Source organism: Desmodus rotundus, chromosome X (genome assembly GCF_022682495.2).
Source record: "Desmodus rotundus isolate HL8 chromosome X, HLdesRot8A.1, whole genome shotgun sequence".
Classification (NCBI taxonomy): domain Eukaryota; kingdom Metazoa; phylum Chordata; class Mammalia; order Chiroptera; family Phyllostomidae; genus Desmodus; species Desmodus rotundus.
Genome location: NC_071400.1, coordinates 15,358,662 through 15,385,245, shown reverse-complemented (window position 1 = coordinate 15,385,245; position 26,584 = coordinate 15,358,662). Strand labels below are relative to the sequence as shown.

The following is a 26,584-nucleotide window of genomic DNA, read 5'->3' as shown; positions in this document are numbered from 1 at the left end:
CCTGTTGGTAGAAACACTGATGTGCTAGTGAGGACAACTTCAGCTAAATGAGGTTTCTAAGGCACATTTGGGTGACATTTATTCAAAATAGTTATCAGTTCTGCCCTGATTTGTGGGGCTCAGTTGGTTGGGTGTCATCCTGCAGACTGAAAGTTTGCTAGTTCGATTCCAGGTCAGGGCACGTGCCTGGGTTGGAGGTTCAGTCCCCATTCAGGGTGTGTGCAGGAGGCAACCGACTGATGTGTCTCTCTCACATCGATGTTTCTCTCCTTCTCATTCTGTCTCCTTTTCTCCCAACCCTTCCCTTCTCTCTGGAATCAATAAAAAAAAAACCCAAAAAACAGTTATCAGTTCTGATTCTGTCACCCCACATACCAGAGAATGGTTATAATCAGCTGGTACAGATGGAGAGATGCTCCTATTAGATATTCAGTTTTCTCCAAGTGTTCGCTTGGAAAATTTGGCAACATGTAGCTGGGGTCTTTGAAACATTCTTCAGTAAACCTGATTAGCTTAGGACTGGGGCAAGGAAGAGGAGGGGGAAAGTGCTACACACCACTTTCCCTGTCAATCCTTTAAGGATGCATTCACAATGAGTATGTTTCTCTCCAGGTACAAACAGCTCCTGCAGGAAAAAGCTGGTATTTGTTTTCCTTTTAAATAATTGTAAGTAGCTTGAAGAAAGTGGTTGGGGTCCCCCTCCCCATTGTCCCTCAGGCTCAATACAGTGCAAGGATTGGATACACACAGATAGTGGTGACATGAGATGGAAAGCTCCGCCATACAGCACTGGTTCTCAAGCTGTGGGGCATCAGATTCAGGAGACTCCCAAGCGTAGCCTAAAACCATGGAAACAGACTAAATACCACAGGTGATTCAGGTGCCCACAAAGGCTCATGTGCCTACTAGTCTACTGCAGAGTTCATATGCGCTTTGTGAAACTATGGCTCATGGCCAGTAACTTATCCCAGTATTTCTCAAAGTTAAGCAGGCTTCTTTAACACAGGGCTTTTGAGAAGTCATTGTACTAATACTACATTTTTGAATCCTAAAGAATTAGTGGTTCTCAAAGTGTGGTTCCCCAAGACCAGCAGGCTCAGCATCAGCTTGGAACTTGTTAGAGATCCAGAGTCTTGAGCCCATCCCAGACCTGCTCAATCAAAATCTCTGGAGGTACAGTTGAGCAATCTCAGTCCAGATGTTTCTAATGTGTACAAAAGGTCTGAGAGCCAACAGTCTTGCAGTATTTTCCAAATCTATTCTTTCATCAAACATGTGGCACGCCTAATATATTCTGCCATAAGAAATGTTACCGAAGTGTGTGTGTGTGTGTGTGTGTAATGAAGATGTGTGAAAGCATCCTCACTTGTAGGAAGGTTTTTTTGGGAGCGGGTGATTAATTATTGATTTATACAAACCCACCTTGTTAAAAACAACTTGAGGCAGCTCAAGGAGAATGCTGGCAGTAAAGGATCCTTCTGGGGTATTTTGACCACCTCTTATTTATGCCAGGCTTCACTGAGACACCAATGTACTGATTTGTTTATTACCAGCAGACCTATGCTTTTCCTGAACAATGACAAAGCAAAAGCAGTAACCAAAAATAGTCAATAAACCAAACTTTAAAGTCCTTGGAGCAAGAGGGAGACAATGTACTTCCCTAGTGATTGAAAATTAGCAAAACTTAGTAGGGGGTTGCCCTGACTGGTGTGGCTCAGTAGACTGAGCATAGGCCTGGGAACCAAAGGGTCACTGGTTCGATTCCCAGTCAGGGAACATGCCTGGGTTGTGGGCCAGGTCCCCAGTAGTGGGCATGCGAGAGGCAACCACACATTGATGTGTTTCTCCCTCTCTTTCGCCTTCCCTTCCCCTCTAAAAATAAATAAATAAACTCTTAAAAAAATAGGGGGTTGAATGTGTCTACTTCTGGTACGTGGTACAGGGACACCTGAGTCCAAGCTAGGGTAGCAGCCACACTTGATGCAGGTTGACTTTAAAGCTCAGGCCAGATGAGATCTTAAGATGCAATCACAGGGTGACTGAACTGGACTGGGCTAGGAGCTCCTGCTGAATGTGGCTGAAACATCTTAGAAATGGGCAGCCTCCCCGCTGTACAAAAGCACACTGATTGGGGCCCCAGTAACTTTATTTGATGGATGCTCTAAAAAAAAAACCATTCAATTATGTTTTACCTGTTCCTCCACTTTTACCTTCATATATCAACTACTCTGAAGCATGCAATGCCAGGGAATGGCAGCTTTGGGGAGCTAGTGAAAAAGTCAACAATCTTAAAAATGTTTGTATTTTCCTTCAGCTCTCAGAGGTGGAAAGGACCTTAGATGTTTAGTCTTGTGTCTTCCCTCTACCTAAAAAAGCCAGTGACAGAAAGGGGAAATAGTGTGAACAGCAGAGAGAATACTAGAACATCAGTATCTCTTGTATAATTCCATCACTGAATGGGAATGAGAACTCTTTGTTCTGATTTGAAGTACAATAACTAGTACAATAAACACACTTTAAAGAGTGTCCATGCTAATATGAATCTTTCGACTGTAGATTATCTGAGGGCAGTAATCTCATCATGTATAATTGAAGATTTAACTCCAGTTTCTATGACAGGTAATGGTAAGTAGCAGACACTCAATAAAGACATGTTGAAGGATTTTTTTCTTTGAATGAATATAAAGAGTTTATTCGGTGCGTATTTGGGTATACAACAACAAATATTAAACAACTTTTTTTAAATGTTTTTGTGCACAGGACAGAAAACTGCCTGTACATGCTATGTCCACTTTTGGAACACAGATTTTAACAATTATTAATGCACAAAATCTTACATATCATGCAACTCTATGCCAAGATTCCAACTTTCTTCCATGCAACAGATATGAAGATCTAAATGGAAACCTAGCTAAGTCTTAAACACTTTTCCAGAAGCATGTATAAGTATATGTTGTTTAGGGGTAACCAGTCTTAATATTTCCTTGTACACAATATTCACGTGCCAAATACAATGACAAGAGGACTCATACACATACAGATAAGACATTTCTTATTTTAACAACACAAAAGACAACATCACAGTTCCACAATTCCTGTCTTTACACAAGAAGTCACAACAATAGTTTAACATGATAACACAAATGGAATTAAGAGAAATCTACACTTGAGGATAATGATTTTTTTAAAGTAATCTTTACTGACTGGGTTTGACAATACAACTCAATTTCTATGCACAAAGTACAGCACAATAACTTGACCAGAATACTACAAATCTAAAAAAAAAGTTGGTAAAATCACAAGAACACTGTTACCTTGAGCCTGAGATGCCAATTCAGATCCAACCCTGAATTTGGTTGATTTGGATTAAGTGACACAGAATCAACAGAACCACTGAATTTCAGAAATCAGAAAGTTGCACTATACCAAAGTAAAGAATACATTTGAATCAAGCGTAGATAGAAAACATTAAGCCAAGAAAACAACACACTTCACATAATTTTGTTTGCCCCTACAAAACATTTAAGCAGTTAATTTTTTGTTTTGTTTTTGAAGAGCAATTGTGGTCTTTTAAATTTTCTTGCTTGGAGGGCAAATTTTTATCAGCATTAGTGCTGTGAAATGATTGTGGTTTGTCATCCCCAAAGTAAGTGAGATCATGAGAAAATCGGGCAGTCCTTCTCCCAGATTGAGTTCACCTATAATGCTTGGCATTGTTTTGCACAAGCTCAATCTAAATTATGGGGCTTTAGTGTGGATAATAAAGTTTAATGGCAGATAGAATAGTGAACTCTGCCTGTTTGTTGGTAAACGTCACTGACCAATTTGAACTTTTGGGTGAAGGACTGCTAGAAGAATTCAACAGCACCTGGAGGTAAGGTTCTGTTACAGAGCCCTTTTTTTGCCCTCACTGGCTACGTTGATTCATTGTGGCTCATGGATTTGCCTCCGTTTAGCACTCCGGAGACACTTCTGCTCTTGGTTGGGGTTCCGCTTCCAGATCGGGAGAACTCCGTGAGATCGTGCAGTGACGGCTCCTTGTACATGGCCACTGAAAAGCACAGAAAGATGGTGTCAAAGACCTTTGAATGGGCACACTGCGCTGCCCCTCACCTTTCTTCCAGTTACTAGGCTTCCATGCTTTAGGCCAAACATGAAAAATGTTGCTTTCAAGTACTCAGTAGGAAGTGAACTGGATGAGATTAAACAAAATCTACTCTTGGTGAAATAGTGTGTAAAGATTTCTAATGTTTAATTTCCATCATTCATGGTTATGTGTATGAGAGGACTGATGAAAAAATGCATTTAATAAAGCTCTTAGAAGTTTAAATATGATCTAGAGCATGCTGTGTAAGCCAAATATTAAAATTTAAAACATTTAAAAATATTGATTTCTATGATGCCTTAAAATGAAATTCCCAGTGTCTAAATATTAGCACAATACTGAGTGCAGGAAATGGTAAATATCATTATTGTTATGCTGTAAATAACAGTGCTAGCTTATGTTTATGTAGCACTCACAATGTGCTAGATACTGTTCTAAGTGCTTCGCATTCATTATCTCTTTTAACGCATATAAGAATCCTCTGAAGAACCTACTCTTATCCATGTTTTACAGACAAGGAGCTTGAGGCACACACATGTGACTAGTCTTCCCAAGACTGTCTGGTTAGTAAAGGATAAAGCTGGCATTTGAATGCAAGTAGTCTGGCTCCAGAAAATGTGCTGTGGAGCAGCGCTATGCTGACTGACTGGGCAGTCTGCCCTACTCAAACCCCTGTCTAACCTCAGGCTGGTAACCTCTTAGAGGTCTTGCTCTGCTTTGCCTGCATTTTCTATTCCTTTTTGTTTTTACCATGTCTCATTACTTCTAACACATTCCTATGTTCTGTAGCCCATTCTGATTGTTCACCCTTTCTAATTTGCTAGTAATCTGCTAAAATGACAGGAAAATAAAACTACAAATGAAAAAATTCTATATTGTTGGGCTGTTACAGAGTTCCCAAGGCTTTTTCCGGTAAGTGTTAAGTGCACATACATTTAAGCATGTGTTTTTCTGCCCAGGGACCATTTTGGCTTAATTTGGGGTTCTTGGCTGAGTTAGCAATTAAACTACTTTTTATGTAGGTATGGTGTTATATATGTAAAATGGAAATATACTATGGAAAAATTAAAATTAGGAGATTAGATGGTATTGTCGGTGCTTTAATGTTTTTAAGTATTTAAAATATTACTAAATTTTTGTATCAATGCCTTAATGGAGAAGAATTATGTTCCATTTTCAAATGTGTGAGAAAAGACTGATTTAAATACATACTCATTCACTCCACAGCCTATAATATGCAGCTTACCTTTTAGTGGTTTGGGCAGAAAGTGGGCTGCAGGCTTGTTCTTCTTCACATGGTTTCCTTTCATGATCTCTCCTTCTTTGTTCAGACCCAGATACCATCCTCGGCCTGATTGCTGCTGACGGTATATCATCGATGAATATGTCACATAATAATTTTCAAACACAGATTCTTTGAATTTGCACTCAGGTGTGAAATGTTCCTACAAGAAAAGTAAATAAACTAAAGCTAAATACTTATAGCAATAGATTTCATGGAGGACCATGTGGTATTTATTACCCCTTCGAAGTTCAGGACATACTTTTTAAAGCTTTTATGACCAGTGCTCTATTTTTAATAGCATAAACTATTATCATTGGAAAACAAGAATATGTATAGCATTTTGTTTGATGCTTTAGAAAAAGCACTAAGTGCAAGTGTTACTAGTCAATGATTAGCTCTCTTTGTAATAAGGTTATGGAAAAATTAGAACCAGCCACATAAATGTAATACATCAGACAAATTCAAGAGCCAAAGATCGAAAGACTAGCCTAAATATTTTACATGGAACTTTGTTCCATTTGCAATTAAATATGAGGAAATAAACATTCAGTCTTTGTACTTAATTTTCATAGATTCTCCAGTTACTATAAACTATAATTTTCAATTACCCAAGGCTGAAATCTGTGTTACAATTCTAACTGCCTATATTTCTTAAGGGATGCTACAATGAAAGACTCCCACTTAGTTTTAGGTAAACCAAATTGATTTTTTTTAGATCATTGAACCTTGACTTAAAAAAAAAAATATTCCTCCTCACCCCCATCCTTGCTTTACAGTAACATTTACAAGCAAACAATATAGAAGCAAGGAATTTACAGTAATTCCACAAGCAGACATGACAGAGCAGCCCAGGGGACTTTCAACACTGCAATGTGATATTCTGCCACATGCTTGGCCGTATTTTCTTTGGACTTGCTCATACAAATGAAGGGTTCCTGAATCAACCATTTCACAAAGACAGAAACAGAAAACTGTCTTTCAAGTCTTGTGCATGTGTGTGTATATAATAAACAGCTATTAAAAAGGCCATTTGTAAGCAAAGTGAAATGAACAGCAAATTTCATTTTTTAATGTTCTTTTTAAAATTATTTATTTATTTTTAGACAGGGAGGAAGGGGGAGAGAAACATTAATGTATGGTTGCCTCTCATGCACCCCCTACTGGGGACCTGGCCCACAACCCAGGCATGTGCCCTGACAGGGAATCGAACCAGCGATCCTTTGGTTCACAGGCTGGCACTCAATCCACTGAGCCACACCAGTCAGAGTAAATAAATAGCAAATTTTAATCCCTAAGTAATCTATGGAGTAGCAAAGTGTCCACTTTGAGTGGAAGATAATGAAGAAAATACTGACTGAGCTACATGTGACAATGGCACCAAGGAAGCCTTCAGATTTTTTCTCATTTGCTGAGATGGTATCAGGAACACCTTTTGATAAAACCCTAAAATAAACTACCTTGTAAAAATACTGCAAGCTTTTGAACACCACTTTTTTCTTAGTAATGCCTCCATGGCACTAACTTCCTTCACTTTCATATGAGATATCATTCTAAGCAATGTACACTACCTCTGCAATAGGATCTAAAGCACTCTCCGAGTCAGTGAAGCAAAGAGGGGCAGAGTCCTCTAATTGAGGCTGCCTTTCTCTAAAAGTTAAAAAATTGAACTTTTTTCCCCCTCAGAACCCACAAAACTATCTCATTCAGTAATCTGCAGAGTGCACAGACTAGTATCAGGTTTTGGATTTATTTCTGCCTGGGGCCCACTTGATAGATCCTCAGTAGATTTATAAAAATTCAACCTACCCAAGAAGAAACATACTTCCAAGAAAACTATCATGTGATAGGAACCAAAGTGTCCTATTGATAGGCTGTGAAGACTCCTCTTTGTAGGACTTAATTCTGATTGGGGGACCAGGGAGTGTTGGGCTTTACAGACAGGGTGCTATTGTAGCTGAGCCTTGAAGGAGGAGTAGGGATTCAAAACAGAAAAAGGAGAAGAATATTTGAAACACAGAACCATAGTTCCTCTAACCTCCACTTCTGGGTCCCCTATCTCAGTAATTAGAGTCCACCATTCTGGCAAATTCTCACACTTCCAATTTCAGGGGACCTTGATGTTCTTCTACATGCTCTCCAGTCCATGATTCTGACCTTCCATTCCCACTGCCACTGCTCTAGTTTGTGCCCGTATTACCTCTTCACTGGCCTGTTGTAATGATTTCCTAACTGGCCTCTCCCCTTCTGCTAAAAGATTTCACTCCTAACATAAAGTTCCCTTCCTCCAGAACTTTTCATGGTTTCACCATGCCTCTAGTAAAAATCTCAACTTGATGTTGCATTTAAAGTTTTCCACAATTCAGTCACCACATTGCCTTCCGTCTCAACCTCTACCACAGAATCGTGTGTCTGTGTGTCTTTCCAGATGCCATTCATTTCCTTGGTTTTGAATGACATTCTTCTCTCTCTCTACCTACTGGCTTTTCCCTCATCCCTCAAGGCTTTGCTCAAATATGACTACCTCTGGAATATCTGATCTCTTCTAGTCAACTATGTATTTGTGCTCCCATAAACTGTAGCTAGATCTCCATCCAGCTTGGCCCTGTAACTCAGGCACGTGCTTGACTGGCTCCAAAAGGCAAGGATCTTGTGTTATTTTTGAATACATCTTCTACCTTCATAAATGACTGGTCATATTGCCTAGCACACAGCAGACCACCTGATTATTGTTCACTAAATTTGAATTTCAGAGATTCAGATTTAAGTACTGCAAATTCCAGGATTCATAAGTATCAACTAGTAAAAAGTCTGCAGGGAATTTCCCTAATACCATATAATGAAATAAGCTATAAGTAGAAAGAAGCTGTCGTGGCACACACTGATTCTGTGTGCACAACTTAGTATCTGTTATGAAGAACAGATAAGACACAGATACTAGCACCTACAACATTAGGAGGAAAAACGTGGCAATTGTTACTATTAAAAATGGCAAGGAAGGACTCAATGAACTGAGCGCTCTGTCACATCCTGGCAATCTCTTAGTCATCACCACTAAATCTGGACTAAAAAACTCAGTAGAGAGGGAGAAAAATGAGGCCAAAAAAAGACTGTCAAAGCAACCAAAGGAGTGCTCTGTTCTCTGTGTGACACTGTCATTTTATCCAGTGTTGGAATGAGTAGGCAGAAGAGCCTTGATTTTTATGACGTGTGAAAAAAGGAACATCCCACCCAACACAGGAAGGGTCCCCAAAGAAAAGGGGGTGCAGTTGCATTTGTCTATGTCTCAGCAGTGATTCATATAAATAACAGAAATTGGATTTGAACCTAATCAGGGAAGCCTTATTCAGAGTATACCAGCTAAAAATATGGCAAGGAATTACCCTCCTTTGATCAATCTGGAGATGATTATTAGTCCTTTTAAAGAAGGTACCACAGTGGCCTTGACATATAGAAGGCACTAATTAGAGGTGGCAACCACTGTGCTCAGTATTTACTATGTATTAAATAAATATCTGCTATTGTAATAATGAGTTAAAAAGATGCCAAGCATTCCCTCAACAGTCACTAAGAAACTACTTGGCATGACTACAAAAGAAAAGGTGCTTTATATCTTATAACTTTGTATGCATTGATTTCTCCTAAAATTGTTTACATCTTACATATCTATATTTTTTTCAGAGAAATATCATCTTTTTAGTTCATGAAATGATCAATTTCTATTCCCCTTAAAAAAGCAAACAAAAAACAACCAGAGACATTGAGGGGGGGAACAGTCTAGCAGTGGCCAGGGGGGAGTGGGGAGGGGACAGTGGGAAGAGGGGATTGCAGGAACTATTATAAAGGACACATGGACAAAATCGGGGGGGAGGGTGGAGATAGGAGAGGGAGGTGGGTTCAGCTGGGGTGGGGTGGAGGGATGGGGAGAAAAGGCATACAACTGTAATTGAATAACAATAAAAATTAAAAAAAATAATAAATAATAAAAAAATTCAAGGTTAGTTCTTTCTTAGTAAATATTGAACCTTCTGTATGTGTTCAAAGTTTTATTTTTTCTGGGTTATTTATTAAATAATTTCTACAACTTTTAAAACTGAATTTATTGGGGGTCACTATGGTTAATAAAATTATACAGGTTTCGGGTATATAATTCTATAATATATCATCTGTATATCATTTTGTGTATTCACCATCCCAAGTCAAGTCTCTTTCCATCACCATTTGTCCACCCTCTACCCTCTTCCAACCTCCCCCCAGACCCCTTTCCCTCTGGTAATCACCATACTGTTGTCTGTGTCTATAAGTTTGTTTTTGTTTATTTCCTTGTTCACCTTTTTCAACCAGCCCCCTTTGAAAGCTGTCAGTCTGTTCTCTGTCTCTATGAGTCTGTTTCTATTTTGTTTCTTATATGAGAGGGAACCCCCCAAAACTGGAATTTATTTATAAAAAATTGTGTATTTATTTTTACATGTTTAAATTTCAGTCACCTTCACAGTATTTTCCATTTGATGCAATACATCTATTGAGACGTTTTTTCCACTACTCAAAACAGTTTTTGAACTTGTCGATTTTGATGGCTTTTAGTGCTTCTGCCATTTTTTGTTTCACCTCTTCCACATGGGCAAAACATTTCCCTTTGAGGACTTTTTTCATTGGGGAAACAAAAAAAAAGTTGCCTGGGGCAAGACTGGGTGAATAGAGAGGGTGGGACATGGGAGTCACGCTGGTTTTGGTCAAATCTGATGAACACTCTGCACACGGTGTGGGCAGGTGCACTGGTAAATCACTCATCATGAAATGGGTAACCTCATTAAAAGACTGTTCAAAAAATTCACTGAAGTCAAACACAGCCTCTCACAACAATGCCAGGTGGTACACATATTGATACAGATGGATTCCCAGAATACTCACCTAGCAGGGGAAGCCTATACTACAACAGGCCTGCCCTCCAGAAGATATCCTGGTTGGTGTTTGTGTGGTATGTCAACCTTCATAAACTAAGTGAAATCATACGGTACTTGTCTTCGTCACACTGGCTTATTTCACATACCATAATACTTCCCATGTCATGAACAATGAAACTTTATTTCTAAGAAATCCATACCAGATAGTTATAATGATTGTATTTGGGATAAGGGACCAGGACTCCACCTTTCCAGAATGATGATATCCAGGAGCAAAATCTAACACTTCTTTCATTTTTTAAAAACCAATTTACTTACTATTAAGGGGAGGTAGTTATTTGGAGGTTGAAATATCACTAGTGAGAAGAAATCATTCGAAACCCTCAATATCAGGTCAAGAGGACATATTGGAGAATACTTACAGGCACAAATGGTAGTGGTCAGCTGCCCTTTTCAGCACATCTTAGACCTCCACATGGACTTTGGGAGGTAAGTGAAGAAGGTATTAACACAACCAGTAATGTTATTTGTGAATAACTGCCCGATCCAATGGTGTGCCACAAAACATCTTTGTCCCAGAAGAAAAAGCTTTGAGCCTGTGTAAATTGCTATTCTTTGTTAGGGTCAGAAGAGGCAATAGTGCTCTGGGTTGCCTCTGGTGGCGAGGGCAAAATATGGGGAAGCTGTAATACCTCTCTGGCTTCCAGAACTGGAGCCAGGTCAGAAGAATCATGGGATGTGATGGTAGCCTCCCAGAAGGCAGACATGTAAGGGCCATGTCACTCAGCAGGCAAAGTGGAACTACATTCTCAGTACCCATAACCAAAAAGGTGATGGCTAAAAAATACCAGTATATCATTTATGCCATTTCAGTGCCCTTAAATACATCTATAACACCAGAGACACCCACCATGACTAGATGCCTTCCTGATTAAGAGAAGTAATTTGGAAAACACAGGTCTTAATAGCAGGTTTTTCATCCCCCCACCCTTTGTCTTTTCAGCTACAGTCCCACTGATAGGCTGGCAATGTTTCACTTGAAGTCCATTATCTCAGTAGGACAGCAAACTTTGAGGACTGCCATGAAAATTATAAATGTTTCCTTTTAACACATTGCCATCAAAAGAAATATTTTTTTACATGGGCTGCACTGATTTCCTTGGATCTCAAGAGAGCTACGGAGTCTACCGAGGATGTCCATATATAAAATGGTATCACTGCAACACTGGATGTTGACCAAAGTCTGAGATAACAGTATTGCGCAGCAAGTATAGTTTTTCACATATGTTTATGCTATGCCAAGTGCATACATCCTGGTATAGATTAATATATCTCAATACATTTTGTTTTATTCAGATGTAACATTTTGTAAAGCAGGTATCACAGAACAAGAAACAAAAACAGTTTATAATATGAGTGGGCATTTAAAGAAACTTTAAAAAAATGAACCTACTAAACCTTAATTTCCTCTTTTCAGCAGGTTCTAGAAACATAATTAGTCTTTCTCACCCTTTAAGCCTCTCTCCCACTTCTCTTCCTGTCTTCCAGTCACATTTTCAGTAGCCTGGCGATCCAATTAATTTAACAATTACTGCCAATAGCAAGGGTCACTCTTCTAATTCTTAGTTGTGTTCTGATGACAATTAATTTTTGAGATTTAAAGTTAGCAGGTTATTTAAGCTGGTCTGGGTTGTGTGCATCAATTATCCCCCAGCCCAGTGAAAATAATATGCAGATTAAAATTAGATTTTCAATTCTGGTTTTAAAAGAATAGAACCTTCAAATATAAAGCACACCCACAGGGGTGAGACTGTAACTACCTATATTCTCTATATATGCTTCCCCTCTATCAGTGATTTGAAAACCCAAGATTAATTATTATATTCAGGACTTTGATGTTCTCTCCCAGGGTATATTTGATGTGCATGAACTTCATTATTATAAGATCAAAGCATGGGAAGGGAGAGGCTGGCTTGTTTATTCAGATATCCCCTGGACTGTGGGATACTTGAGGGCAGCTCCTAGTGTAAGGCCAGGCTTATAGCCAATGATCAATACACATGTGATGCAATAAAGAAATGGCAGAATGAAAGATCATAGAAAGAAAGCTTGAAGGCTCCCTTGTGCAAATTCAATAGGGGTTAAGTATGTCACTATATGAATGGATGGCTGTTTTAGAGTAGAGACTGACAAGTTAGAACTTGCCTTTGAGGGTAGAAAAAGTAGGTGTTAAAAGCAGGAGAGCTGCTTACAGATAAGTTCAATTTAAAAAACTGGAGAGGAAGGGAATAATAAAGGTAAAACAGAACTTTAGCTGCAAGAATGAAGAGATTTCCTGTTAACCAAATATAGAACATTAAGCTTATACTGTTGATGTTTGGGTCTGCAAATAGCTAAACATTTCAGTTAAATTAATTACCTTGATTTTTGTAAAAAAAAAAAAAGGGGGGGGGGGGGGCTACCAGCCTGCTGACTTTAATGGATGTATTGGACGAAGATCCAATGAGATCACGTATGTGAAAGAAACTCTGAAAATTGTAAAGCACCAAAGACATGAAATGTGGAATTCCTTCTGATAACGCATGCTCAGAAAACTAGGGCAAAATAAATAAAGTAATTAATTAGATCTCTTGTTTTCAATGTTATTTTTCACTATGGAATCAATGCACAAAGAAAGGGTCTGACTATATATGTTTTATTAACATGGAAGGATAGAAATTGTGCCAAAAAATTAGGACTGCACATGAATTACACTCTGCATTTAGTGTTCTCCTCCAAGCTTGGTTCCCAGAAAACTGTTTTGCCTTGTTTCATTTTTCATTGCAGCAGTAGCCTAAGAGGCTGAAGTGTTTCAAGCCACAGCACCAAAGAAACAGAGTGCTGTAAAATGGGCTTCATGAAATACCATGCAACAAAGTGACTTAAATGTACATGTTAATTAGCAACCATTTGCAAAAAAAACATGCAAATTATAATCAAGAATATGCACATGGGGCCATTTTTCCTTATATGGTCACAATGAAATTTGAAAACCCAAATTGGTAGCAATTTGATATTCCAAGGTATTTCATGGCCATTTTAATTTACCTTATGTTGACTCCACAAAATATGCCAGCACAGTATTGCTTTTTCTCAATTCCTCACAAACAAAGATGAAAAAAATATTAAGGAATCTGTCAACCAATGGCCTGTTTAAAAGAATCAGGATGCAAATGTGACCACATTTTGGCCCTGGAGTTCATTTAGTTCTTTGTATTGGCTCGTTCTAGATTTTCATATATTTTTGTAAAGCAGTCTCGTGCAATGGATTATTCATGCTGGCAAATTTTACAAAGTGGTTTGTTTTATAAAACACACTGAAATAAGCTAGAAAAAAGCAGGAGACAAAACAAAAATAATGCATCCCTTACAAAGCCTAGGAGAGATTTCTATTGCTCAAGTACAGTTGTCTGCATTTACCCCCCAACATCCCCCCACCCCAGGCATCCCCACCTCCCTCCCCTGATTCTACCCCCCTTGGTTTTGTCCATGTGTCCTTTATAGTTGTTCCTGCAAACCCTTCCCCCAATTACCCCCTCCCACCTCCCCTCTGGTTACTGTCAGATTGTTCTTAATTTCAATGTCTCTGGTTATATTTTGCTTGCTTGTTTGCTTTGTTGATTATGTTCCAGTTAAAGGTGATATCATATGGTATTTGTCCCTCACCGCCTGGCTTATTTCACTTAGCATAATGCTCTCCAGTTCCACCCATGCTGTCACAAAAGGTAGGAGCTCCTTCTTTAAGAGGGATTATTTTTGACATGATATAAAAATTATATGATCCAAAGGCCTCACACAGCTCCAAACCTCGTCAGGCAAATACATTATGAAATGAAAGTAACTTGCTGAGATTTGTAACAAAGGAGAGGGACAGGCTGTACAAAGATTGTATATTTGGCCCAAGACAGCATTAGTATGATCTAAACATTATAGAAGAATACAGATTGCTCAGTCACTCCTATTAGTTAGCAGAAGATGTGCTTCATTTTACATAAGATGTCTGTGGAGGGACTGTATGACCATCATTTTGTTTTAAAAATCTTTTTTTTAAGTGTGTAGTTTTTAAAAAGTTTTATTTACTTATTTTTAGAGAGAAGGGAAGGGTGGGATAAAGAGAAGGAGAGAAACATCAATGTGTGGTTGCTTCTCACATGTCCCCAATTGGGGAGCTGGCCCGCAACCCAGACATGTACCCTGACTGGGAATTGAACTGGCGACCCTTTGGTTTCAGGCTGGCACTCAATCTACTGAGCCACAGCAGCCAGGGCCCTAATAAGATTTTTAAGTAGCCCTGGCAGGTGTAGCTCAGTGGACTGAGCGAGGGCCTGTGAACCAAAGGGTCGACGGTTTGATTCCCAGTCAGGGCACATGCCTGGGTTGCAGGCCAGGTCCCCAGTAGGGGGCGCATGAGATGCAACCAATTGATGTTTCTCTTCTCTCTCTTATAGATATGTTCTCTCCCTCTCTTTCTCCCTCCTTTACCCTCTCTTTAAAAATAAATATTTTAAAGAGAAAATATAAAAATAAAATCATAGCAAAGTGGGTGCATAGGGTGTTGTAATACAGGAGTGTCAAACTCATTTTCACCGGGGGCCACATCAGCCTCACGGTTGCCTTCAAAGGTCCGAATGTAATTTTAGGACTGTATAAACGTAAGTACTTAACTAGCCAGGTAGAAACAAGGTGGAGGGCCAGACTCGGCCCGCAGGCCTTCTATTTTTCACCTGTGTTGTAGTACTTCAGGAAATATTGAGAATCGAAATTTTGATTTGTGTTGGATAGTGTTTGTGTTAAATCTGATACGGTCTCTGTAGAAGAGAATACAATAAGCAGGAGTCTTTTTCAAAGACTTTCAAAAGAGACTTCATATCTTTTCTCCTGCACAGGTAAGAAAGCAATGCTAGACAACAGTGACTGCTCAAATGGAAGCCCCTAATGCATGCTTTCCACTGAAAACCATAAAACCCTGAGTCTTATAGGACAAGGTACAAAGGCCTCATCTATAAATGAAGGATGAAAAAGGTGTCACAGATGGCTATTAGACTGGCACATAACATTACATCTGCAAATTACTTCTGAGGATAGGAAGTCGTAAAGAGAGTTATCTCTCTATAAAGAGAGTCCACTGAAAGGACCCAATGAGAGGATGCTAGTGAGAGTCATCTACCATGAGTCTGAATGGGAGAGTCATTCATTAAATTGACTCAAATGGAAGAACTCATTCTAAACTACCACTTAATGAGAGCCTACTGTGTGTCAAGGTAATGTGGGACACTCCTTTGAATATGTAATGATCTAATTTAATCATTACAGCAGCTCTCTGTAATAACTTGAGTGGATCTATATCCTTCTGGCCTGAAAGAGAGGAGTCCTCCCACCTCACAAGTGAAGAAACCACAGGAAAGAAATACTGAACAAGTCATTTCTTTATAAACTCAATTGCAAGCGTACCTTTTCACCCAAATAGTCACTGTGTAGGCAAAAGCTGTGATGTCAATTCTCTTCAAAATATACGGTTCCAACATCTCCTGAAGGTTCAGCCCTTCCTCTTATTCGTGTTTCCTGCCTCTTTGAACTCTGAAGAGGTCTTTGTAGACCTGCCTCTTCTACTTTCCAGATTTCTGACTTTGGGCAATTCACCTGTGCTTCGATCCTGTATCCATACAGAATAGCACCACACAGCGCCTCACGTGAGGACTGCAGAGGCCATGAAAAGCACCTAGCTTACATGTAAGTGCTCACTGATGGTGGTATCTCTTTCCTCACTGGAATTTTCAATTTGTGTGATATCTAAGAAAATGCAGCATCCTCCATCCCCATTCCGAACTTGCCAACTGGTATGAAAATTAGTGGTGGTCAATGAGAGCAAACGGGGTAGAGAAGCACCATTCCATTTCTGAGATGGGTTCCTGTTACTACACATTAATTGTATGTGTGACCACTGTTTCCAGTAGTGATTCCTTTTCAAAGGCAATGATACACGAGCTTTTAATTTGGGGCTTAAAATAGCCTGAGATCCCAAAATCTGAATTACTATAACATGTATTGGAGAACCCAAATGGCCTTAAAGAGATCTGTGAAATAATCCAGTATTAATGAACCAAATGACATTTCCATGTCTCATTTTAATTACTATGCCACATAAAAGTACATTATTGTCTCACTTCTTTTGTTCTAAATCACTGTTTTGCTAGTTCTACTTTCATAATGTAGGTTACTAATAACAACAATAATGAAAGTCTAATAGTACCTTATGTCTAAGCAGTGCCTGCTTTTAAAGTTTGTTACAAGAGCTTAAATAGTTATGACATTCAAGTGACAGATAAAGGACAGTGTAATAATGATAACAAAAGAAAGGATTACAATGGAGTTTGGTAGACCTTTTTTTCCTTCTAAAGTGTTTTGTTTTTTTACAGTTGAAGAAATGGAACCAGAGATGCTAATTACACTGAAATCTGGCTTTCGCACTTTCTTCTAGAGAATGAATCCAGGCAGGGTAGCAGCTCCTTCTAAAGGAAGCTGGAATCTGTATAAGGTAGCTGGTGATGACATGTGAGAGGCCCTTATTTTAAAGCAACCTGATCTCTAGGATGTTTCCAGGGCTGCAGAACACTGAGGACCTAGCAACCTAACTGGTCCTGGGTTGCAGAAGTAAGAGGTTTAACATAGAGCATCAGTCAAGCCCACCAGCCTGTCTCCCAGCCCACTGCTTTCTCCACCACACAGCTTTCCATTTCAATTATGTAAATGTGTGCACTTAACATTCTCCTAGATCATGCCATGAGAACTTCATTCTCTTACTGAAAAATGTTCACGACTGAATTTAGGCACATTGAAAATTTTTTTCTTTTGCTTTGCAGTGACCTCCTCTACCCTAGAAGTTCTTAGGAGATGACCCTTAGGCACGTTTACTAAAAGTAGGCTTCTGCTTCTTTAGGTGAAGATGTGGGTAATGGGTAAGGAGAAATATAAATCAATCTAGTCAGACTTGTGTGTATGTGCAAGTCTGTGCTTGCAAGAGGGAAGGAAGGGGAGGGAGCAGAGACAACAGGGTCGAGGGGACAAAGAGGCAGAGAAAGACCACAGGAAGTAAAAGCAGAGAAAGTAAATGTGATTTGTTTTTCCCAAATCCATAATCTTGTGGCCTTGGAGAAAGGCTTACCATACCCACCATCCCCACGCCTACTCCAAAGGTATAATGGGGAAGGCTGAAAAATAAGTTGGGTCTCCTCTGTTGGAGAAATTCTGTTTCCTCTCCAAACTCCCAGCTATGCTTTGAGCTCAGGGTAAAATCCAAGAGGCCACTCAGAGCAGGTGGTGTTCTTCTCTAAATTTAGTATCTGTAGATTTATAGAGGAGCCAGATAGAGGAGCAAACCCATTTATTTCTTCCTGGAGATTTTCCTACGTGTAATGCACATCCACCTCTGGGGAGGGAGGAGGAAATCCAAGTCTTGAGAAACTCAGGATTAGTGCAAAGAAGTCCTGATAAAGTTCATTAAAACAAGACTCTTTGAAATATGAATGTCATTATCACTAAGTGAATTCTAGTTTCATAAGGGAAATGTAATGCTGAGAGGTATAGCTATGTTGCAGTAAACAAGAGAATTCCCTCTTTATGACAAGGTGCTGTCACGTGTGACATTTAAATTCCCACCAGCTTATATTATGGTTACATAGAAACCACTGCAATGAGGCCTGATTTCTCAAAATGCAGAGCTTTACAGGAGAGTTCAGAGTACCAGCTACAATTCATAAATGAGCTTTCAGTAGCTTAGTTTAAGTTAAATTGGTTTTGTTCTGGAATTCTTGAAATACTGCACCATTTTTATATTAATTTTAAAGAAAGGGTTTTGATGACATTAAATTTTGCAATAGGCAAACTACAGTTCTTTCTGAAAATACACAATTTAAAATTTCAACTATTTGTTACCTATGTACTACTGTAGTTCAAAACAATGCAAGAATACAAACTGTAACATATAAAAATGATTAATATTTCATAAGCTTTGTACAACCACACCTAGTTGGAACAATTTTCAGCTTTCATTTTCAACAGTGTAGACAGTTACATCATGTGCGTGAGAATGCAAAATGCATAAATTATCCCCAAAGGGAACCCTTAAAACTTAAGGTAATTATATAGCATAGAACTGGTTTCAAAGAACTCAAATAAAATAGCAAATGACTCTACAGTCACCCTTTAAAATGATCATTATTCTGTTACCAGTGATCTTGATCACTAAAATCCCTCTCTTTACAATTACATTCACATGATCAAGTCTTACTTTGTTCTTTTACCATCAAGCTCTTGCAGCTGGCCCTGAAAATTTGCATGCTGTAAAAGCTGAACTAGACAGCTAGTAGAGATGAATTCTCCAGTTATATTCATGCTGTGAACAGAACCATAACACTCCCTTAATATATCTTATCATTGCACTTTTATACTAAACATGCATCCAAATCAAGTCCTATTTTTTACATTCCTCCTGTTCAAAATCTTTTAATGGCTCCCTGCTGCCTACAGAATAAAATCCAAACTCCCTTGCCTGGTGTTCAGGGCCCTCCACAATCTTGCACGTGTTCGCCTACAACTCTACCAGAAGATTCCTCAACTCAAGCCAGATTGGAGAAATAAGGACAAGACCGAAAGGAGCAGAGATTTTTCTTATGAATGGAAAAATACCTCCTCCGATCCAATTCCTGTGCTTCAGAGGCTGAGCTGTTTACTGTGATTAGAGAGAAGCACTGGGTCCCAGAGAATTCATAACTAATCTCCTTTAAATTTCTTTCTTGTGCTCTGCATTTTTTATTCAAAAAATGACCTGCACTTTTTAAACATCCCAGCTGCCTTGTGCCATGGTCCTGCACACCATGATTTAGCAGGCAGTGTGTTTGTTGTGCAGGGACCGCCACCAGCTACGCAATTCTGAGGCCACTTGCTAATAATCAGCACCTCTTCTTTTCACAGCACACTGAGGAAAAAGAATCAAACGTCAGCATGTCAGAAACCTCCAGGCTCAGCTTCGGCTGGAATGCTAAAGCACTTTACAATTGATTATTTCTGAAGACTTTCACAGCATCAAGGAAGAGGGTAATGAAATTGTATCTGAACAGAAGGAATCTAAATTATTTATCTCAAACTAATTTTTTGCAGATGGCTGGTGATGAAAAATCTACACTGGCAAATGTGCCGTATATATTATTTTAAAGATAAGCAAGAGGGCTAAAGCTTTAAATGTTCACAATATATTTGCATTTAAGTCTTAAGGCTCATATTGATTCCACACAAAGGTTCTTTTAAGTGCACATGATTGGTATATGGTAAATCAGAGCCCCAAGTCATTCATTGTAAGTTGCATCATCTATTCTTGAATCATATCAGCAGTTGGATTCCTTCTGTTTTTTAAACCTCTCAGAATGGATTTGAGATGTTGCTGTTTGACGGTGCCTAATATATCCCTCAGCATCAGGAGGGTACAAACACTTTCCTCAAAAGAAAGAGAAGAATATGGCCCTTCAGGGAGATATCAGTTCTCAGAATTAAACTCTCTCACTTACCTTTGGACAAAACTGGTTAAATGCTGGCTTCCAACTAAAGTAAAGTCAATTGACACAAAGGTGACGGTAGAGGAGACCAGACGTACATCCTTTTCCTATTCTGCCAAAGTTGTGTCTCCAAGGAGAGGGCTGTGTGGGTTCAATATCCAATTCTTCCCTCCCCTGCTCTGTCAGAGATCTATTTTCTCTTTGCTCTGTATCCACCTCCCCCCCCCCGCCCCCCGCCCCGCACTGGAGAGAGGAGACATTGACTTGTTCTTTGGTTGACTCTCAAACACCAATTATTAAGGAAAGGAGACATTCGAATACATATGCTGGTTCAGATTAAGCATAACATGTTCAGATATAGCTATTCTATACTGTCCCTAGGTAAAGCAGGTAAAACTTCTGGCCCTAAAAAGGAATTGGTTTGTGCACAGAATCATGATATATGATTTTGCCTAGTGAGTCAGAGCTTCTCTGAACAACATCTTTATTAAATGTTTATTGGTTTGCGGAATGCACAGTATCATCTCTGGCTGACTTATGAAGGCTGGTTATTTTATGTACCATTTTATGGGGATTCTCATTCAAGTCAACAAAGATTTCTTGAGTGCCTATCACGTGCACCATTTTTGCTAAATGAGATGCTGACACTCATGATTCTTAGCACTGTGGGAAGAGTAATTACCTTCCCCAGACAGTTGTCCAAAGAGCACTTCCCAAGCGGCAACCAGAACCCACACAGTACCCCAAAATATGTCCTCACCTTCAGTTAGAGGCAACAGATCAAATCTGTGTTCCACAGTCTACAATGGCCAAGCAAGATACAGACCTACTATGGGTGAACAGCTTCCTACTAGGATAAACTGATTGGGTCCTTATTCCATTTGGAAACGACATACTTGGTACTATCATCTCATAGGTAAGTGCTCTATTATCATAATCAGCAGAAGCTAAGCATTTACCAATCTCTGAATTGTGACTATCCAAGGTCAAGGTATAGCTTAGAACTGAAATAGCTTATTTTGAAACCTAAAAATAGATCCTTCAGAATTATACCAGAATGACCAAAGTTACCACTATTATAGTACCTAAAAACCATAATTCGTCCATTCTAGGAATAGCTAAACCTGAGTCAATTTAATCAGAGTGAACTATAAATGATATTGTATATTACATGCCAATATAATATAATAAGGCACCATTTTTTTAATCCTCACTGGAGGACATTTTTTTTCATTGCTTTTACAAGGAGAGGAAGGAAGATTGGAAGGGGGAGAGAGACACACACACACTGATGTGAGAGAGAAACATCGATTGGGTGCCTCCTATATGTGCCTGGACCAGGGATCAGGAATCAAGGATCAAACCCACAACCTAGGTATGTGCCTTGACTGGGAATCGAACACACAACCTTTCAGCTACAAGATGATGCTCCAACCAACTAAGCCACACTGGCCAGGGCAAGAGGCCATTTTAAAATCATCTTTCAACATGGTGAGATTACTAGTAAATCACTAGAAATATGTTTTAAACAGACTTTAGTGTTTTCATGTCACTGAAATTATACTTCCTGCAATTCTGATCTATGGAGATAATATTTAAGAAGCCGGATATTGGCTGAAAATCATAGGGAAGAGGAATGAACAGGGGTGCTGTAGTCTATGTGACCAGAATAAAGGACAGTACAAACACTTTTAGTAAACAGTAACAGAGTTTCAAAGCTCACAGCTTTGGAAGTGACTCCATAGGCCACACCCAGTTGTCAGTGACTTTGCTAATTTTCTAGCATTAGAAAGAAACAGGAGGGAACATGTTCAACAGGGGGTGAAGTCATCAGAACTACAGTGTTTAACGTTGGGAAAATACATCAAATTACACGTGCAACTCCAATGAGGAAGCAAAGGGATGGGTGTGCAAACAGTCACTGGAGGACAGATACACATACAAAGTTGGTGTGAGAACTGCTACAGATTACTTATTTGTCTTCTTAGCAACATTACCTTTCTGTTCTTCTAAATAGTTTTAATGTTTACCTACAGTTGCTTACTGTATTTTGAGTAGGCAATAATAGGTTCGATTTTCCCTAAGCCTGAGTCACAGCCTGGTAGTAAATTAGGCGCTTAGGAAGGTGTGTTACTTCCTTGAGGCCACTGAGCCATCATTTATGGCATACTGCACTTGCTTTGGTTTATGACGAGGCTACTGACTCACTTCAGTGGGAGTTGTTTTTCCTACACTGCTCATGGCTGAGTTAAATGAATATACTTGTTTTTTCTCCTTGCAGTATGGTTGGGATGGCCTGAGCTAACGACACACTCTTGCCAATTTCACTGTGACCCACAGAACATTTGCCCACAATGTTTGCTTAAAGTCTGAGGTCTATTTTGTAGCTGTGGAACAAAGTCAAGTCAATGAGGGATGAGGGAGGTTGTGGACTCTTTGACAGTATTCTCTAATTGACTGTGTTAGCTGGCCACTGGTGCAATAAAAGCCATATTTATAGTCAGACATTAATTTACAACATAAGGCAAATCATGTCGCTCCCCTACTCAACACCCTCCAATGGCTTCCTGTCTCAGAGGCAAAACTAAAGTGCTTGCCTTGGACAAGATCATGGTGTCTGATCCTTGTTATTTCTCTACTCTCATCTATCACATGCTCTTTTTCACTTTATGTTACCCTGGTTTCCTAGCTTGTCCCTTGAACATGCCAACCATTTTCTCACCTCAGGCCCTTGGAATTTGCTGATACCTCTGCCCAGAATGTTTTTCCTCCAGGTATCCACTTGAAACCTTCCCTCTTGCCCATCAAATATCACCTTACCAGAGAGGCTTTCCCTGGCCACCTTATATACAAATTTCCCCTACCTCTCAGCATGCCATCCCCCTATCTCTGCTGGCTTTTGCCCAAACAATATCTACTGTCCATCTACTTCCCCCCCCCCAGAAGATAAGCCCCACGAGAACAGGGATTATATTTTGTTCAATGCTGCATTCCAGCATCTGGAACAATGCCTCAAGTTCTGTTAAGTATGTCATAGAAATTTGCTGAATAGAGGGATGAAACTTGGTGGCCTGACAGATTGGAGGAACAAATTATTCCAGATTAGTGAGGTCTTTGCATAAATATTAAATCACTGATTTGTCATGAAATGATATTTAGGCTCCTATTGAGGTACAAATATCGGGGCTTTCATTTTCACTGTGGTTATGAACTGCATTATAATTATAAGCCAGCATCTCTACCCAAACAAACAAAATAAACCTTTATTAACACACTTTTGAAGCATTCATGAAAGGCTATTCATAAAAAGGGTAGGTCGGGATGAAAGGACATAGCTAAAGAGAATACCTTTGAAAAGTGTGCCAACAGGAAATTAATCATTGAAAACAGCAAACCCTGATGGCTAGTGAATTTCAAGGGCTAATCTCAGTGATGTATGTAAGTACAATCCTCTCTACATATTAGAAATGCCAGTTTATTGTATTGAACAAAAGAATAAATGAATCATCTTTCCAAAGAAGACGCTATGATTTTAAATGATTTAATTAAAATAGATTAAATAAAACACGAATATATTGATAAAAGTTTAGCCAGGGACCTTGTTCTTAACTCCAGTGTGTTTTATGGGGGCTTAAAACCTGATATAACTTGTGCCTAATATTTTATTTTATTTTGCTTATTTTTAGAGAGAGGAAGGGAAGGAGAAAGAAAAGGAGAGAAACATCAATGTGTGAGAGAAACATCAGTCAGTTGCCTCTTTCATACCTCCAACCGGGGACCAGCTTGCAACCGAGGCATGTGCCCTGACCAGAAATTCAACTGGTGACCTTCTGCTTTACGGGACAATGCTAAACCAACTGAGACATACCAGTAACAGCTAAGTGTTTAAATTGCCCTATGTAGAACACAGGAATCTCAGGCTAAACAAACATAGTATAGAATGATTCATATTTCATTTCTTTGCCTTGGACCACATTTTGTCTCCAGCTTACCAAAGAAAAGATAAGCATTTTTTTTTTTTAGAAAGAGGGATGCTAAATAAGAAATATATGCCACAACTTGCTAATTAAGTACAATGGGATTTTAAAAAATCTCTTCAGTGCCATACTTCAGATGTTGTTTAGAGAAAGGAATAATTTATAGGGAAGCACAGTGAAGAAGAATGAAAAAAGAATGGTTTAAATTGTAAATTACAACTTACATAAATAAACGCATTTAACTTTGTCAATAGCTATAAATGCAAACTGTACCTCCATTCCACTCACTGGACTACCATGACTACAGGAGGCAAGTGGTTATATCAGAATTCCATTACAATATGCCCTGCTATTTAGTGGACTCAGAATTACCTGTATCTAATCGAATTGAATGCCTGGGATGGTTTAGCCAGTAGCAGAGGTTCAGGGCCCTGATCTAGGTGTTATAAAGAAATTGGGCAATATTCCTTGTGAGATAGTCTGTTCCAGACATAAACTAATGGACTAGATACTGGACCCCTATAAAACAGAGTAAGGCGACACGCATAGGCCTCTAGTGGCTCTTTTGGCGGAAAGTTATTTTTAAGATATACTCACTTCAGTCAAACATCTTAGCTTGTTGATTTTGGCCCACTGGGAAAAGGAAAAGTGGATAAACAATCCTAACTAAAGGCTAGTGGGAAGCAGCTGCCCAGGACTGCTGTACTATAGACTCCGTCCCCTCCTCCCCATTTTGTTCTATAGTAAGACAACTTTGAATACCAGTTAAGAAAACAGATTTTCAAGTCACAAACTGGCAAAACAATAACTAGAATCCAGGTCTGTCTCACTGGGTAACTTTGGGCAAGTCCTGTGACCCGCCTTTTGTCTCTGCATCTTTTTGGAAACAATAGTGCTTTCTTCATAGGGTTGCTGGGAGGATTAAATAGGTTAGGATTTGTAAAGGGCTGCCTAGCCCATGTGAAGGAATAGAATTTTCTAAAGCAGATGTTTTAAATTCAAAACAAATGGCAGTATTGTAGGACATTTGCATTCATACAAAGAGCAATTACTTCCTGCCTGAATAAAAGATTGGTCCAGTGATGGCTGCTAACAGTCATATCACTCCATGTATAAACCAGGGCAGGCCTGACAATCAATTTGCATCTGTGGTCAGCATCAAATTTGCTTCAGGGTGGATGACTTATGCGTTCGGTTCTTAAAATGGGGTGGTGGCAGGTACTGAAATCCTATGAACTCATTTTTGGGGGTAAAGACTTTTTTTTTTCCTGTCCTTAATCAGCTGTCCTTAGAGCACATGTTAGGATTCTCCACCTTCAAGAATTAGAACAACAGTTTATAAACATCTGGCTAAGAAATCCCTGAGGCAGTTCTCCGGAGCTGCTCTCCACTCTCCTGCTCTTCCTCAGCTTTTGAGGAGTGAAGCAGCTTCTCGTGTTGCCAGGCATTGACTTGCAAGAGCTGAACTTTGGATGATAACTCCTAAAAAGGAATCCCATGCTAACGATGCACCTCCTTCTTGTCTACGTCCCAGTTCCTAGGCCTTTCTTGTCATTGGTTAACACCTACATCTGAAAATACTGTTACAATGCTGCTGTAATAGTAATCTGTTCATGGTCATTTCCATCCAGCAGTGGTCAGATGGTAAAAAGGACACCTTGAGCAGGGACTTGATTGTAATTAGCAGTTCAAAGCCCGTTTCTCCCATATAACTAAAAGCTCAGTGAAGATGGGCTGTGTTTGCCAAATGTTGGCCAATCAGTGGATTATTGCTCAGATGGATGGATGGATGGGTGGGTGGATGGGAGTATACAAGTATATACTAGAGGAATCTATTATGAAAGGAGTAGAAGGATAAAGATGAAAAAGGAGCAAGAAACATTTATTTAGAATCTTACTAAAGGAAAACAGGAGAAACTGACATTAGGTGTAGAATTTGGTGAAACTATCAATAACAGGTGGAAGAAATGAAAAGTGAGAGAGGGTTAAGATGTGCTAAGGGGGGGCTACCAGGGTTGAAGTGTGTGGGTGAGTTACTTGAGATGGAAAGTGCCTTTTAGGAGCTGCTACCCTAAGCATATTTTATCTAATCAGTAATGATATTGCATAATGATGGTGAAAGGATAATTATCTACTACCCAATCAAAGGACTTGTAATTAATATCTAGGCATGATTCTTATGTTGCATCCAACCTAAGGTTAATAATTGGAGCATGACTGCCTCTATTAATGCTTTGCATGTATTTATACCACATATTTTGATTACAATAACTCTGCGTTTTGGGGATGTAACTGAAGAACACACACCTTTCTGGGAGACCACTGTCTGTGGGAGTCATTCAGTGCCCGTGATACCAGGGCACTCCATTCAGCAAACATCTACTGAACACCTACTACATGCATGAAAAGCTCAGTTCAGACACTATGCTAAGCACTAAGGGATACAGCAGGGGGCGAGACATAGCTATTTTCTTCTTCAGAGATTACATTCTGCTTAAAGAAACAGGAGAAATAAATGTGCAAGTACTGCTTGGCATAATGAGTATGGAAGTAGGGGTAATTACAGCATGCTACACAGTCTTGGAGAACACATAGCTATCTAGTCAGGGAAGAAGCTGTTGCTTCATAAGAGCATCATGACCAGGGTTTAATAGCTATTTTATCCTGAGGATCACTGGAGAGGCTCAGTCATGATAATGGATATTTGATAGTAGGGAACAGCTGACATG

At 39.3% G+C, this 26,584-nt stretch overlaps 1 protein-coding gene across 8 annotated transcripts in view; it reads right to left on the bottom strand.

Moving 5' to 3' along the window:
• Positions 1-2,662: 2,662 nt before the first annotated feature.
• Positions 2,663-26,584, bottom strand: part of FGF13 (fibroblast growth factor 13) — a 579,899-nt gene continuing 555,977 nt past the window's right edge. For all 8 annotated transcript variants that reach the window (XM_053917456.2, XM_053917458.2, XM_053917457.2 and 5 more), the window contains 2 exons: positions 5,352-5,550; positions 2,663-4,051 (listed from right to left, as the gene is read on the bottom strand). In XM_053917456.2, the coding sequence (XP_053773431.1) occupies positions 3,915-4,051; positions 5,352-5,550 (336 nt within the window). In that variant the 3' untranslated portion in view covers positions 2,663-3,914. The remainder of the gene's footprint in view (positions 4,052-5,351; positions 5,551-26,584) is intronic.